At 38.7% G+C, this 16835-nt stretch overlaps 1 protein-coding gene across 6 annotated transcripts in view; it reads left to right on the top strand.

Moving 5' to 3' along the window:
* Positions 1–16835, top strand: part of RUNX1T1 (RUNX1 partner transcriptional co-repressor 1) — a 114856-nt gene that overhangs the window by 18735 nt on the left and 79286 nt on the right. For 2 of the 6 annotated variants that reach the window (XM_021543195.4, XM_085572326.1), the window contains exon 2: positions 882–1054. The exons of 3 other annotated variants lie outside the window; for them this stretch is intronic. In XM_021543195.4, coding sequence (XP_021398870.1) covers positions 967–1054 — 88 coding nt within the window. In that variant the 5' untranslated portion in view covers positions 882–966. Of the gene's footprint in view, positions 1–881; positions 1055–5340; positions 16830–16835 lie in introns of those variants that run through there. One more of the 6 variants, XM_021543197.4, reaches the window with a different exon arrangement.

Below are 16835 nucleotides of genomic sequence, written 5' to 3'. Positions count from 1 at the left end.
GTGATCTTTTGCAAATGCCCTTGGGCAATGAATTTTTTTTTGCAGAAAGATCCAGTCCAGGAGAGGGTTGGGGCTGGATTCTGGGTTAGATGCATGAGCTGTGGCGGGATCCTTGTGCATGCTTAACTTGATGTCCCCAAATACTTGAAGAGTTGTTGCAGATTGAAGCATGTACATAACTATGCGTGCTTGGCTCTGAAAAAAACTTTCTGTCTTGACATAATTATGAACCCCTGAAAAGCATATTAATGCCTTGGAAAAACTGACAACACTGTGCTACAGACTTATACAAATGGCAGAGTATTTGTGTAACCCAAACAAACAGGTTTTTTAGGTGTTGGAGTGGGAGGGAAATTGCCTTGTCAAAAGTGGGAAGATGATTTGTAAAAATATCAATAGCTTTTTGATCTGCCTTTCTTTAAATGTGTTTGCTGTTATGACTTACAAATCCAATTTAGTATAGTGATGTGTAAATTGGAAGATCTCTATTTTTAGTAAACATTTTGATTTAATAAATGGTTCTCTAGAGCTCCTGTTGAACCAGGTAAAGTATATAATATTTTATATTATGTGAATGTATTTAAACCCAAGCATTTTTACAGAATTAACTAATTGGTAGCATATAGGCTGTCCTTAATCTGTTGCCTTCTATATGTCAGCTTTTTTAACTGAGCAAATTATGAAACAACCTTTGTTGAAGAATTAATACAGTTTTAAAGTACTACCTTATATTAGCTAAGAAAATGTGGTTACTTGGTTTAGAATAATGTTTCTGTCTTCCCTTTTTATTTAAGACTTTATTATCATGTAAATGAAGGGGTGTGGTGCTTCAAACTGCCTGTGATATATGCTTTTTTTTTTCCATTTGTTGTTGTCAATAGAAAAGATTGATCTCTGGGCTGGTGAACATAATATCTGTCCCAGTCAGAAAAGGAAAGAGGAAATTAGCAGAGCGATTGGTGGAGAATGATATCTGTCAAAAGAAACACTTGGAGAGCACTGAGTTTAGTGATAGGTGACTGCCGGAAAAAAGGGAACTTTGAATTTTGTCAAGGTAAGGAACAGAAAAATATTTGATTTTATAATGTGAATACCTTTTAGAAGTTATTCGTGTGTATATAATGACTGTACCTTGCCTTGTAAACTCTAATTAAAAAAGAAATTTTTCCCTCTAGCTCCAAAGAGTCTGCCTATATCAATGAAGGTGCTGTCCTTGTTTAATACAAGTGAGAAAGAGTACTTCAATACTAATAAAATACATCAGTCATGACTTTTCTAAAATCTTAGATACATACATGTGAAATTTTGTACTTTGGGGTTCTTTTTACGTTTTTAATGACATAGTTGCTCTTTATGTGTCATGTCAGTATTACTTGGCTGGGTTGTGGAAGTAGTGATGTTCAGTTTCCTGAACTGTGAATTGGAATAGTATTTGCAACCAGGTTAAGAGACAGTTGTAATCACATTGGCAAAATGGTTGTTTGTAATTTATTGGAATCCTCTGGTAAAGTCATTGCATCAAACTGGGAATCTGTGTTAAATTTGATTGAGATGATAATGAGAATGGATATTTCTGCTTCTTGTGTGCAAAGATTTTTACCGTACTAGAAAAGTAAATCTGCTATTGCTGGACAAAATTTCTAGATAACCTATGACAGTCATTCCTGTCTTTACTGTAACTACATTTTTTCTTCTAAAATGGTGTTTGTCTGGATGGCAAGAAACTGCTTAACTGATTTTAAGTGATTTCCAACACTTGGATAATTTTCTTTCTCAGTGTTGGACCATATTGCCTGACATAACTTTGACAGAGTATGGTACCAAAATAAGATGAATGGTGTCTGGGTACTCTTGGCTTTGCCCTGGATAGTTTTAAAGGTAACTCAGCCTTGATATTTTTACTTGTTTTCCTACCATGGAGACACCATGACCCATGCTGCTCTGCCTTTGGGGTGTGGAGAGATGGAGAATAGCTGAAAGAGCCAGTGGCAGCCTCGGCACAACACCTTGTGGCAAGAGCTAGGCCTGAGGTTTTGTGCACCAGTGTGAACATACTTTTAAAAAATTAAATCCTAATAAAAATGAATTTGCATTCTAAATTGAGTTCCTAGCTCAATTTAAAACAAATAAATGCTTTTGTGAGAGCTTCATGTAGTCAGGCAGCACTGGAAGAGAATGAATGATCTTAGCAGAGTTTTTGGTGTGTTTTGATTCTGCTTATTTAGCAGTGTATAGCTTCTGACTAATTTCTCCTTTTCACTATCTACAGTCTTGTTTTTCAAAGTGCAAATGTACCATGTACAGGTGGCTGTTGGTTGGTTTCTTTTGCCATATGTGTCTTCATAAAGATTAAAAAAATAAATAAATGTAAAAGTAAAGATGTCATGCCTGAAGCATGCAGTGCTGGCATACTAATGGGAAGTTTATTGTGGTTTATTGCTGTCAGAGCACATGCAAGATAATGGAAATTTCCTACAACTTGGGAGAAAGGCTTATTTTCTAATATCATTTAATAAAGGAAATTAATATGGCTAAAATTCACTTCATCTCTTTAAGTCTAACTGACTGGATGGTTGTTCATATAGGGAACAGCACCTTATCCCTCCTGTTCACTGTTGTGCAGGTTGTGCTCTCTGTATTGTATGGGTGCAGGCACATGTCTGCCATGGTGAAGTTGCTGTATACTGCATGATTCCCTTCCCTGTGCAGTTCCATCAGTTGTAGCCTTATACCTAAATAAACACATATCTCTGTGGCACCTCTTACAGAATTAACAATATTGTATAGTTTTCACCTTGGTAATGAATAATTCAAAACTGCTTTGTAGCTCTTAGAGAGTGATCAGTGGTGGTGAACAGTTCTTAGATCTTTGGCCATTCATATTTTGCCATTTACTTGAATCGAGGTGACTGGGTAAGGTTTCTATATCTGGATGTATTTGTGACATGCTCAAAAATTTTAATTTTAAATGGCCAAGAAGGTCCACATTTTCAATGATTTTTTTTGTTTTAAATTTCAGTGAGCAATTAGAGATGAAGTCAACATTGTCTGAGCTTACCTTAATATGGATTTTGCTGTGCCCAAGATTTGATTTGCTATTTGGAGCCTAAATGGAGTAAAAGGGAAAAAAAAAAAAAGGTGTTTTGAGTTTGGAAAAAAAAAAAAAAGGTGTTTTGAGTTTATTGCCTCCTTGAAGCAATGGCCTCTTGTAGCAATGACTGCTTCTGCTGATGTGACCCCTTTAAAGCATCCTCATCTTTGTTTTGCTATTGCAAAGTCATCTTCTTTTAGCTTCCTTTTGTCTTCAAAAGAACTGTTTGCTTACCAATGTATCTTAAGGAGTACAGTGAAAATAATAAAGTCCCCTTCAAAGATTCCACAGATGCAAAAGAGTATGGAACTGTATTACAGACAGTGAATTGTACTTCCAATCAGAATTTCATCTGTTCATGTGGTGCACACCTGTGGCTTGCTGGCATTGCTCTTGATTGGAGTGTGAGAGAGCTTAATGAGAAGCAAAGCCAGGATGACAAGGAGAGACTCCATAGCAAACATGGGTTACTTCACATTACCAAGAAAGTGAAATTCTAAATAGTGCTTTGGAGACACCCCTCTAGTATGTGGGGCATGTATGGGTGACCTGCAAAGGACGCTGGTGTCCTGCTTGCTGCTACCTTGCAAATAAAACATTTTTCTCTCTAGGTCAGGTGAGAGCATGGCTGATTCCTCCAGCTTGCTTTCTGAGCCAGTAAGAATATCCTGGGCAATAATCCAGCTTTTGAAGTACAAAGAAAATAACCCATAATCTATATAAAATGCTAGTGGATGGGGAAGGCAGGAAATTTATAGAGAATAACTGAGTTTGAGAACAACTGTGTTAAAAGTAGAATGTAAGGGGAATGTGTGTGTTTGACATTAGTATTTATTTTAATTTGAAAATACAGTCTTTGAAATCTTTGAGGTGAGCAGAGGACAAGCTCTTGCAATACGATATATTTATTAGTAAACTGAAACCAAGTGCTCCAGTTCAAGTTCCTTGTTCAAAGTGATTTTTTTCCCCTGAATTTGCAGAGTTTGGGTTCCCTCTCTGTGCCCCCCCTCCCTGCTCCCTCTCAATGTAATATGTCTCTGATAACATTAATGGGCTTTGCCCCACATGGAGCAGCAAGTGTATTGTACCACTGCTCGCTGATCCCAGGTCAGTGTGATGCGTGAAATCAATTTATTTGAATCTCTTTGCCTGTATAGGAATTTGGCAGCATGCCAGTTGTTTTCATTTAATGTTCTTTGTGTTGAACACAGACAAGCAGGCATGCTTTTGTACTCCTTTTTCTTCTGGGCTCTTCTCTTTTCAGCCAATATTCTATTCTGTGGATTTTTCAGAAAGAAGTGGGAATGTGTTACCTTTTTGAAAAATAATTTTTGTTTAAATAGCCTTTAAAGACTGTAGAAACTAGGTCAGTCACAGCAGCCCTGTGTAGGGTTTTCTGCCAAGTATAGGTGGTAACACCTTTCCTTTTCCATTTCTGAAATTTGGGGGAAAAGAGAGAGAAAACACTGGTCTATTTTTCTAATGCCTAGGTCTATGATTTATGTCCTCTTGTAAGACAAAGACTCTTCAATAATGCTTAAATCAGAATAATTTTATTTCTAAATAAGTGAACATCTGGCTGTTGGCTGGACAAATTGGCAGTATGTTTCAGGATCTTTTTGAGTAATGACCTTAAACTATACATGAATTTGGGAATCCCATGCTTCCATCTTCCTGTCTGTTCATCCCCTCCCGCAAATAAATTTAATATTTTGAATGGCTGGCTAAAGAACAGCTACACACAAGTACCCATTTCTTTCATTTTTCCTCCCTCCTTTTTTTATGAGAAATCAAGGTGTGTGGAACAGAGCAAATAATTTAGCCCTTCGTGAAGTGGGGGTGGGGGAGGAAGGGAATAGCAGAGGGTATTTGCCAGGAGGGTTTGTTTTAGAGCCTGGTGCCGGCAGAGGCAGGAGGGTTTGTTTCAGGGGCAGGAGGGTTTGTTTCGGGGGCAGGAGGGTTTGTTTCGGAGGCAGGAGGGTTTGTTTCGGAGGCAGGAGGGTTTGTTTCGGGGGCAGGAGGGTTTGTTTCGGAGGCAGGAGGGTTTGTTTCGGAGGCAGGAGGGTTTGTTTCAGGGGCAGGAGGGTTTGTTTCAGGGGCAGGAGGGTTTGTTTTGTTTCGGGGGCAGGAGGGTTTGTTTCAGGGGCAGGAGGGTTTGTTTCGGAGGCAGGAGGGTTTGTTTCGGGGGCAGGAGGGTTTGTTTCAGGGGCAGGAGGGTTTGTTTCAGGGGCAGGAGGGTTTGTTTCAGGGGCAGGAGGGTTTGTTTTGTTTCGGGGGCAGGAGGGTTTGTTTCAGGGGCAGGAGGGTTTGTTTCAGGGGCAGGAGGGTTTGTTTCGGAGGCAGGAGGGTTTGTTTCGGGGGCAGGAGGGTTTGTTTCAGGGGCAGGAGGGTTTGTTTCAGGGGCAGGAGGGTTTGTTTCGGAGGCAGGAGGGTTTGTTTCGGGGACAGGAGGGTTTGTTTCAGGGGCAGGAGGGTTTGTTTCGGAGGCAGGAGGGTTTGTTTCGGAGCCCGGTGCCGGCAGAGGCAGGAGCAGCGGTAGACGGCTCTGCGGCGCTCGGGGCGGCTGGCGCGGAAGTTGATGTGCAGAACCGCGGAGCCGCGGCACAGGGGTCAGACTCGTACACACCAGCCCCGTTTCCTTGTTTAATTACCTGAAGAGCAAAACATCCAGGCTGGGAGTGTGTGAAAACCCAGTATCTCGCTCAGCAGTTTGCTGCTCTGACATCCTGCGAGGCCAGCCCCGTCTGTCCGCAAACGTCAGGGCTGGTTCCTGACAGGGGGCTATCTCTGCCGGGCCTCGGTTCCTTCCATTCAGGAGGCATTGTGTGGAAGAGGGTTTGGTCAGGAATTTGAGGTTCCTGCCGGTTCTTCCAGCCCGGACAACCCTGTGACAGATAGGCATGATTTTTTTTTTTTCTTTTAAAGAATAATAATAATAAAGAAAAAAATTGGCTCTTTTTAGTCTTTCCCTTGTAATTCTGGCATTGGTATACACTGACTGAAACAAAACATTAACCCTTTTTTTCCTGAATTTGTGTCTTTTTTTTTTCTATTTGATTCTTCTCTTGCTTGACCTTTTATTTTCAGAAATCAAATTATTTGAGGTGAATTTTGTTCTGTGCAACAGTTAAAATTATGAAAATGGTAATTTTTTTTTTAGTTCTCATATAATCATCATGCTTGGCATATTAAGTTTGTCATTTTAAGCATGCTTGGCAGAATTATTTTTCTTTGTCCCCTGGATTCAAACCAAGCTAGTGTTTGTTTCTGGCCTATTAAACAGTAATGGCAGCTATCAGTGCTTCCATTCTCAGTACCCATGATTTTCTTAGTTGTCCAGTTTGGTGTTCAATTTTAAAGTGTTGGAATAGGGTCAGTTACAGCTCTTGCTCCTCATAGGTGTTTTTCGTTGAGGTCACAGGCAGTGTTCAGGTTTGGGTCCACAGATGGATATTGTTTCATTAGGATATAAAGCTCCTCCCTATAGCTCAAAGATACTGTATGTTTACATGGGCAAAGAGCTTGAATAGGTGTTTGGTTGTTTTGGGTCTTGTTTGTTTGTTTATTTTGGTTTTTGTTTTGGTTTGGTTTTTGTCTGATTTTGTTAGTTTGTTAGTTTGTTTTTGTTTCACTTTGGTTGTTTTAATGTGTGTGTGTGTGAAGAATTAAAGTATGACTTCTTGTTTGAATGATAAGTGAAGAATATTACACTTGTCCAGTTTCAATACTTGAATTTAGAACATAGTGATATTAATAGTTGTACTGGTAGAACTTAAAATCACTTAAAATCACAAGTATTAGAGGGAGGGAACATAATTAATAAGGGCTTCCAGCAGAACTGAGTGTAGCATGTGACTGTTGTGTTTTATTGTTGTGGGCAGAAGCTGGTCCAAGAAAGATATCTGTGGTTGCAGGAGGAGACAAGGAGAGCTGAAAATTAACTAAGGTTTCATTTACTTTCATGCTGAAGGTTTTTGGTCCAGCCTGTAGAGTTATGCCCACAGGCTCAGCATACATATTAATGTGCTAGAGATTTTGGGTGCTTCGTAGGTGAGATTGAAATCTTTTGAGCAGTTAGTTAGATTTTCCCTGATAATATTTAATTGGAAATTCTAATACAGACGTAAGGGCGTACTTTTCTTCTTGCATGCAAACATTGCAGGTAAGGATTTTGGGGACCACTGAGTGAGGGAGGTAACCTTCAGTGTGCATATGCAGTCACAGACAAGAGTCAGCTACAGAGCAGATGGACCAAAGAGTCATTGTCATCTATTGTGCCACTAATCCCCCATCTGAAAAGCATTTTCAGGGGATGGTGCAACAAAAGAGCTGTAACAGTGTTATCAGATGGATAACTGTGATCTAATGAACTCTTAAATTTGTACAATAATAATCCTTCACCTTTAGAATCAGGCTCCTTTCTTCAGTACAAAATCCCTAGGTTACTCTGGTGTAAAGGTGCCTTTAAGTAAAAGTGGATTACTTAGACACGTTTTAAATGTCTGTCCTGTCATATTGTAAAGAAGCCAAAATTTAAATAAGCATTGCTTGTATTTGTATAAAGATGGTTTATGCATTGCGGTCAGTCTCATGTTCCTGAATGGAACATGACATATGTACAGGGTTTGTACATGTGAGGGAAATTATGTGTCTCTATGAAAGCCCTGTCTGTTAGTTAAACCTTTGCACGTCCTCTGTGTCTGTCTTTTCCAGTGTTTTAGTTGCCTTTATTTTTTTTTTTTGCGGAGTTCATAATCCAATGAACTGTCCATGACCTCTAGCCAACCATTGCCTGCCTCATCCAGCGGTCCATTAAATGAAAAGTTCTCCATGGGTATGTGGTGAAAACAACCACCACATTGTCTTTCCTCCTACCCATTGGGTGTCTAGAGCCTCTTTGAAAATAACAAATGGTAGCCTTTACACCAGGGTTGCCACTCAAAAAATCCTTGGTGATAATGGTTCTAAATCAGCATTTTCTTTGAAAACATATTTATCTTGGCCATCTTCAAAAAGCTTCTGCTGTGATAATATTGCTTAAGGAAAGTTCTTGCACATAATAGTTCCCAAGATGGTTTGGGCTTTATTAAAACTGGCACCTTGCATTGTGCCCAAACATTTACTGCTTCTCTTTGCAGATATTCTCCTAATGCAAAGTGGTGTAATTTGCTCTTGGTATGAAATTCATAATCACCTCTGTATTTTTCTGCTTCTCTTCTGAATGGCTACAACGAAGCACCATGTGGAGTACAACACAATTAGATAAAATGAAATTATATTTAGAGGCTTGTGTTCCTCAAGGCTCCTCCCAGTTCCTAAAGAAACAAAGATTTTGTATTTTAATTTTCTTTAGGTATGATGGCATTCATCTGGGTCAGACTAGAAGCACAGACATTAGGACAACATATGGTGCTTCCAGGGATCTTGATGTGCTCCTTGTAATGGAAACCTAACTGACACCGTGTTAGTTAGTGTTAACCTTAGTGTTAGACTGCTGGTTGTTGCTATTCAATTTATGTGCTAATTGTGGGTAATATTTTATATTAGTACTCACACCTTGGAATTCTGGAACTTCTTTTAACTGTCAAGGTTGGTGGAGGTGGGAGAGGATAACTGTCCAAGGCAGCTGGAGCAGAGGCAGGTCATGTAGTAGGTTGGGGAAGAGAGACGTGTAGCAGAGTGAGAAGGTGGCCCCAGAGTCCTGAATCCAGGAGTAGTTGAGATGCCAGAGAGCAAACAGAAGAAAGTGATTGGAAAAGTGAGAGAAAAATGTGATGGAAGGTATAACTAAGGAAACAATGGAAAGAAAAAGATTTTACTAAAATCAGCACCTTCCTTTGTCACTTACAAATGATAATGCTTTTCTATCATCAAGAGTTGAATGAGTCTGTGTACTGATTCTGCTGTGTTTCCGGATGCTGAACTGCATTAGAGCAGTTCATTTGGTAATACTGCCTGGCATTTTAACAATTACAGAGTCTGCCAGTGGGTTGTCCTATTATAACTGTGAGAAAACTCGTCCATGAAAGAACCGCTGTTCTGTTTGGCCTTAGTTTTCTTCATGTAAAAATCTGCCCCCCTGTCTCTGTTCCATTAGATGTCCTAATTCATCAGGGACACAGAAAATACTTGATGATAAGGTGACTATCTCACCTGGCTCTGGAAACCAAATAATTTAAATGGAGAAATAATACTTAGGTGTCCTAGGTATGCTGAAATATTTATTTACAGTCTTCATTCACTTGCCCTCTTGAAATTACTCCATAGTTGACAGATGTCATACTAAAATAAAATAAAATAAAATAAAGCATTAATAGTAAACACAAACATGCTGTCCAATGGCACTGCTGTGATGTTATGAGCACTACTGTGTGTATAAAAACATAACCAGACATGCAGAATGGCCAGTTTTCCTGCCCATTACAGTGAAGGCCTGTGCAAAGATTTAACTGATGTAAAACTAAGATTTATTTTCTGAATACTCATCAGTGTGTTCTACTAGCACAAACACATCCTTATATTGTTGGAAAAAAATATATATGTTGAATAATATAATACTTTAATTTCACTTATATTTCTGATGACAGCTGTGGTTTGCAAATTAATATTGAACTCATCAGGAACAATAGCTTTGTGTGAAGACCCCTTTGGACAAAGTTTTTGTATCATTATAAATGTAGTAAATAAATACAAGTTGATCAATATATGACAAAAGAGTGAAGAAGGGAGGTCAATAGGTAAGAATATTTGCATATAAACCATTTTTGCCCTGTTGAAAATGGCAGTACGAGGATAAATAAATGTTTTGTAATGCTGTGTATTTGCTCCACCTGGTGGATTTTCCTGGAAGTGTTTTTAATCTTCCTAATAATGGGAAGTTGTCTTTAATATAAAAGACATTTCTCAGAGTAAAGGCAACTTCTTTCTTTCGTTCTTTCATTCTTTCGTTTTCTTTTCTTTTCTTTTCTTTTCTTTTCTTTTCTTTTCTTTTCTTTTCTTTTCTTTTCTTTTCTTTTCTTTTCTTTTCTTTTCTTTTCTTTTCTTTTCTTTTCTTTTCTTTTCTTTTCTTTTCTTTTCTTTTCTTTTCTTTTTTCTTTTTTCTTTTTTCTTTTCTTTTTTTTCTTTTCTTTCCCCTTTTCTTTCTCTTAGCAATAACATTGCAATAGGCAGATTTGTGGAAAGAAAGTATAATTTGATATTTTTCTTGGCCAGGCTTTGTCAGCACAGAGATCTCTATGAAAGCGTAGCATTCCAAATCCATTAGTAATTACAGTTTATTCTGGGGCTTATTTAGAGTATTCTTGGACTCATCTAGAGATTAGTAATTGCTGAGTCCAAGTCTGTGGCTTGTAGAGTTATATGTGATCAGTGGAAGGGAGGATTTGCTATGACTTTCCCCTCCCCCTCCCCCCTACAGTTCTGAGCCCCTGGATGAGAAGTAGCAGTGTTATTGAAAAAGAGAGTTACTATGCTTAAGTGTTAGTGCTGTACATCAGCATAAAATCTGTCTGTCATTAAGCTAGCTTTGCAAACATTGTTTTCTTTGGAATTCTTAAGGACTCGGTTATGCTTTGATCATCTCATTGTTCTCCTTAGGTTATTTTTTTCCTTTAGAGTGTAATTGCTCCCTAACAGAAGGTGAAGTTTAGAAAATAGTGTCTCCATATGCAAGGGATTTGGAGACCTTTTTATTGTCTTTAAAAATGTCATTCATAGTCCTCATTAGCATTTATTGTTGCAAGCATACAAGCAGAAAATGTGAAATTGGTATGTCATGAATAGCTCCACAGAGCTCTAGAGCCCTGAAATTTTGCCTGCAGTGTGGTGTGGGGCAGGCATTGAGAGAAAGCTGGCCAGATGGCTGCCAGCACAGAGCAGAGCTGCAGGTTTTTGTCTCTGGTGCTGAGAGGAGGGAAAGTTCACTGGAGCATACGCTATCACCCCGTGCATTTTAACAAAACTGACTCACCATCAGTCAAAACTGGGAGGTGGTGACATTGAAACAAAAGTTTTCAATATAATGTAACAATCCTTGTCAAATGAATAAAGTATGTTTAGTTAGTGTCACAAATATTGACATATTACAGAGAAAAATGCAAGGCTCAGATTTATGGCTAGTGGTAGATACGCTTTCACACAATTATGCTCTACATTATCTTTATTATGAAGATCCTATACATTGAGAAGACATTGATTAGAGGTCAAAACTTGGGTTAATATACTATAGCAGGAGGAGTTTCCCTACCCATGTTAAATGAACAAACACCCTGAGCTTCAAGTCAAAAATCAACTGATAGCATGAAACCCTTTTTTCCTTCACTGCCCCCCTTCCTGCATGCCCTCCCCCTTTCTCCTTCTTTTTGTATCTTAAAATATGGCTATAGTTCAGCAGGAGCAGATTTTCTCTTCCAGGCTTCTCCAGGTCACACTGAATGTGTTCTTTCTCTGTTACTGAGACAGCATCATTGGTATTTTCTTTCAGAAATATTTTCAAATCAATATCAAATTTTCTAAAGTGCATGAGTGGTGTCTATGCACAGATGGTGTGGTAATTTTCTTTGAAGTCAAATGATGATAGAAATTAGCAGTCAATTCTAATTTACTTTACCCACATTATAGAAAATATAGTATTTAATAAAAATGAGAGACAAAACTTGTTTAGCCTAGATCTAGTGAAAGAAATAGACCCCAAGACAGGCACACTTATATGTGAGTTTGTCCATGTGAGTGGTCTTATTAAAATGTATATCAAAAGCAAAAGAGCATGCATTCTTTAAGGCCTGAATGTTGTCCCTTGCATTGTGAGTCAGTTAATTTTTTATGGAACTATTCTTTCATGTTAGGTCTAAATGTATATTTTAATTATTTTAAAATGTGAAATGCACCCAAAATGTCACTGGAATTTCTGTGTGTTCAACAAAAATTAATTTTTGGGGAATTTTTTGATCAAAAAGCAATAGGCAGTCTAGATTGTTAATTCTAATGCACTATCAAAGCTGCCTTTTCTTAACAGATGATTTAAAATACTCTTTGGAGTGTTGTTGAAATATGGATATAACGTACAAGTTTTCTTAACTGAAAAGACGTGAATGCTTTCTCAATTCCAATGAGTTTAATCCAGTACTCGAGGTAACATCATGAACAGTTTTCTTAGACAACAAAGAATATTTTCTTCCCACCTTGGTGACTACCTTTCAACTGCTCAGTATTTGATTTTTGTAGGTAATCTCAATTAGTCTATGTTTCACAGAGCAGTGTATGTTTTAAACGTCTCATTTGTCTTTTTTCAGAAGTCCAGGAAGCCTTGCCAATAAGGAAATGCTTAGGGAAATGTTTAGTGTTATCTGGCAAATGTTTTGTGTTGTATGCATAAAGAGCTGCAGTTAACAGATAAGCACATATCTTATTGGAATATTTAAATTCCATTTCCAAGGAAAGAATTAGAAGTTTATAGAGAAGTGCCTTTCTTGGGTAGCTTGAGCCTTTTGTTGGTAGTGCAGTAAAACCAAGGGAGGCTCGGTACAATGTAATGGAAAAAGTTGCACTGAGGGTCCAATTACAGGTTTAGATGGGCTGCCATTGCACCGGGCAATCAGAGATACTTGGTCAGCAAGAAATTACTGAGCTTCTCCTGAAGGTGTTGCCTTTACTGTACTGTGGTTGGACAGTCAACTGAACAAAGTTAAGAAAGCATCCAGAAGTGGTTGTCCTCTGTCCCCGCATCAGCTCCACAGCTCACACATTAGGTGGGTTTGCCCTGTCAGTGGGATGCCTTAAGAAAACACTAATAGCTTCCAGCTGGGTGGAAAATCAAAACGTTTTGGGGCTGACAAAACTAGTGGATTTGAATTTGAAAGCCCAGCTAATGCCTCCATTTTTATTTACCACTCGCCCATAAAAGATTATTTTCCAATATGTCAGCCTCATTTGGTGGCCAGTGGTCTGAAAGTGAAAGTGGAACAAGCAAGCGGGGAAATCTGGACATTAGTGAGTCCGCCCTTTCAAGCTGGTGTGCCACTTTGTGGAATGGCCTTCCCTGAGATTGGGGGGGTCCTAATGACCATTCATCAATGCTCGTTGACTGATCATTGAGTGCCTTCTCATTCAGTTTATCAAGTCTTGCACATAAAAAGTCAGAATAAGCATTATTCAGCTTTGTTAAAGCCAACTAGGAGTAAAATGCTCCATTTGAACCTATTTTGCCCTTGGTTTTTCACTTTGTTAATGCAGTCCTGCTTAAATGAGTGCTTTTATTGGGTCTGTTAGAATATCTGAAACTATTAATTCTCTTGTATTGAATAGCTGGTGGCAGGCCAGAGCAGATGGGGTAGAAAACTATTTGGTTGGGTGTATTGCTTTCAATTAGGATCAATGAGGTTTCAGCTCCTTTGAATTAACTCACTTAATACCCACTGTGTGAAGTCACAATGTATCACAACAGTCTGCTATAAGTAGAGCGGGAAGTTGAGAAGTCCTACAGAAAAGCTTTGAGTTAAATTCTTCCTTCACTGTTAATAGAGAGCTTTCATTAACTACAGATGTGTTTCAGTGGACTTCCAGTCCCTGTTATTAAGCTGGGTTTGCACAAAAGGCAATCTCTGTACTTTCACATGATGGTCATTAGGAATTTCCCTTTTCCATCAGATCCATGTCTAGGCTACCTTATATCATCCACTGCATAATAATATTTTTACTTGCCCATCAGATACAAGATTATGGAGACTGGTTTGCCTCCTCTACCCATTTTCAAACTAAGGACTCCTAGAGGAAGATTTTAAAATTATTTTGTAAAGCATTTTAAGTGATGGTCAAAGAAGGAGCTGGTGCCCACCCAGGATGGTGTAACGTAATGTGCACCATAAAGAAACTGGCCCTAGATTGTCCTGTGGATTTTTCATTCTCTTTGCATCCCTTTCATTTTGACAGTACTCTGACTTTTGTGATACAGCAGAACTGTTCTGTGTTAAAACCACTGTCTTTCTTTTCTTGGTAGAGAATAAAATCATTTTACAGAATGGACTGTCCACTTTTGCTTGGCCTGCTAAAATTTTAGATGTGGTGTAAAAACTTCTAAGGCAAGGTGACTGCATTAGAAATGGGGGTGGGGAAAGCAAATAAATTTCCACAGATACTACTTCAGGGAGGACTGCCAAATGGGTTGCAGCCTGCCTCAGTGTATTAAATAATGAGAGAGGAAAACTATTCATGCAGCTGGTTGCTTGAGAAAATGCTGAAGTAGTCTCAGATGCACAGGCATTCTGTTAGTCCCTTCTATGAGCAGACTTCTAGGTGAGAATCTCCAGGGATCCAGGTTTTGTTGACGTGGATCAATTTAAGTGGCAATTACTGTAGTCAGATAACAGCTTAAAAAGGCTTTTTACACACAGAAAAAAGATGCATAATCGCGCAGCATATGGAAGTTCAATTTCGTGAGCCATGGTCTGTGGATTTACAATGTACTGATATTAAGACCTTCTTTTAAAGAGTGAATATTGTTCAGTTTTATTAAAATGCGTCATAGTGTTGACACGTTACTTTCTACTTCTGAAGCTGATTCAGGCTGCATCTATGTTGATGAAAGGTTGTATTTCCAACTGTGAAAATGTTTTTCCTTTCATGTAGAGTACAGCATTACAAAAGAAAAACAACGTAGCAAATACAATACTAACTGACTGGTTTTAAATAGTGCATCAAATAATAAAACTAAAAGGACAGTCAAGTCTTTAAAGGCCTTGTTGGCGCAGACTTTACTTGTCTCCATTTCCCTTGCTTCTCTTCCTTTGCCCCTCTGCTTTTCCCCCTTTAATGAAAGTGATCAGGAAAATGTTTTCATGTTTTATTTTTCATGTTTCTCTTGGTTTCTCTGACACTTAAAAAATCCATTATTCATTAATATTATTATCCATCTATCAATACGATAGATGTCTGATGAAGATGAAGAAAAGACCTGCCTCAAGTACTAGACATTGGGGCAGGGAAGCTGCCTCCTTTTCTTGATAGTCTTGGATATGCCAGTTCTGTGTTTGGAATTTCTCTCCTATATAAATGAAACCTAAGGGTGCCACTTAGATTACGTTAAAAAGGTATTATAGAAATATCAGTCAATTAAATGATTCATTTTCTTTAAGTGAGAAATATTAATGAGTTCAGTCTGGACATTAGGAGGGACTATTATTTTCTGCTTAATTTTGCATGTGTGTCCTTTTCCTAAACAGATCTTTATCAGGCTCCGTAGTAGCTAGAGGAAGGAAGAGGAAGGCCTAAAAGCAGAGTTGTTTCTTCTTAATAGAGGCAGAAGATGGCATAACACAAAATCGGGGGGGGGGGAATGCATAAATAAGTAGACTAGGACAGACCTTACACTGAGAAGATCTGACTGAGAATTGTTGCCTTTCCATAAAGGTTTTGAATGTACAATGCAAAAGCAAAGTCACAACCAGGACCTACATGCTAGTTGCTGGAGAAATGGCTTGTTACTAAAGCACTTTGCAAGTGCTGAATGGGAGGAGAGTTTTAAAAAGGACAGTATTTTTTCTTGTGCCTAGAATCTTGTGCAAAGCTGTGTGCTACAGAAGGCATGCGAGTCAAGCGTATGCTTCTTCTGAGAGGCAAAGATGTTTTACAAAGGACTAAAGAGGGACTGCTGAGAAGAAAATAGCCAGCTTTAGATAAAGCACTATAACAAAGACTTGTAGTTTTATGTATCATGGTGTCCATTAAAGCTTAATAGGGAAGAGTGAATTGAACCTAGTCAGGCATACCTTATTCATGTGAAGGATAAACATTTAAGGGGTTCACAAAATCAGAAATTGGGAGGACATGATTGTTTAGCTTTTGAAAGAGCTTTACAGGGAAGATTTTGTTTTCATCCCCCATGGATCACTATGCAAGGTAAAGGAGAGTAAGCTGCAAATGTTTGGAACATATCAATGGAAGAATCCCAGGGGGTTAAAAGCACCATAGTAAAATGTAAGTGGTCTGCTTTCTAAGTGTGGTCTATTTTACACATACTACTGTGGATCTGAGAGAGGGAGTGATTTTGATACTCCGTTCCCTATAGTAAAAGAGAATAATAATGACAGAAGTGTGGGAAAGGGCTGGGGGGAGGGGAGGAGAGAAATTCTCTTGTATATTCTTGTGCACATTTTGAATTTCCAGCTAAATAAACAGACTCGGTCTTACAAAGTGCAAAATTATGGCTGTTAAAATGAAGAATGATGTTTTTTCCACATTTGGAGGAGAGCTGATTCAAAGTGATGCTTTTTCTTTAATTGTTGTCAGCAGAGGAACGGGTTAACTTTTAAGGAAAAAATGAATAATTCAGTGTTTGGCTTATCACTCTGTATTTTAGTTCCTATTCTTTGGTCATCTGGAACTTGGTGTGAAAGGTAGAGTAAAAGGAGTCAGCTGAGGGGAGCCGGGGTTGTGATAATTTGCACACACATCCCTGTCATTGTTCTGCCTGAAGAGACAGGGCTGGGTTCAAGGCCACATGTGCTCCTGTCATCATTCACATTTCTGCTCCAAGTGCAATACAGAGTGTCAGCTCTCCATCTGTCTTTGCCTGGCAAACGCACGCGCCCAGCATCCTGCCTCCAGCTACGCTGCCACAGCCAGTTCTGATGGCCCTCCTCGCTTCTCTCTGTTCATTCCAGAACAGGAGGCACTGAGCCCTAAATAAGCTTCCTTTTAGGAGAGAGCCATTTACAGTGTGGTATATTTTATCCAAGGATGCCTGGTGAGT

This window comes from Lonchura striata, chromosome 2 (genome assembly GCF_050655825.1).
Source record: "Lonchura striata isolate lonStrDom1 chromosome 2, ASM5065582v1, whole genome shotgun sequence".
Classification (NCBI taxonomy): Eukaryota; Metazoa; Chordata; class Aves; order Passeriformes; family Estrildidae; genus Lonchura; species Lonchura striata.
Note: the sequence above shows the minus strand (reverse complement) of the source record. Positions and strands in the feature narration are given on the sequence as shown.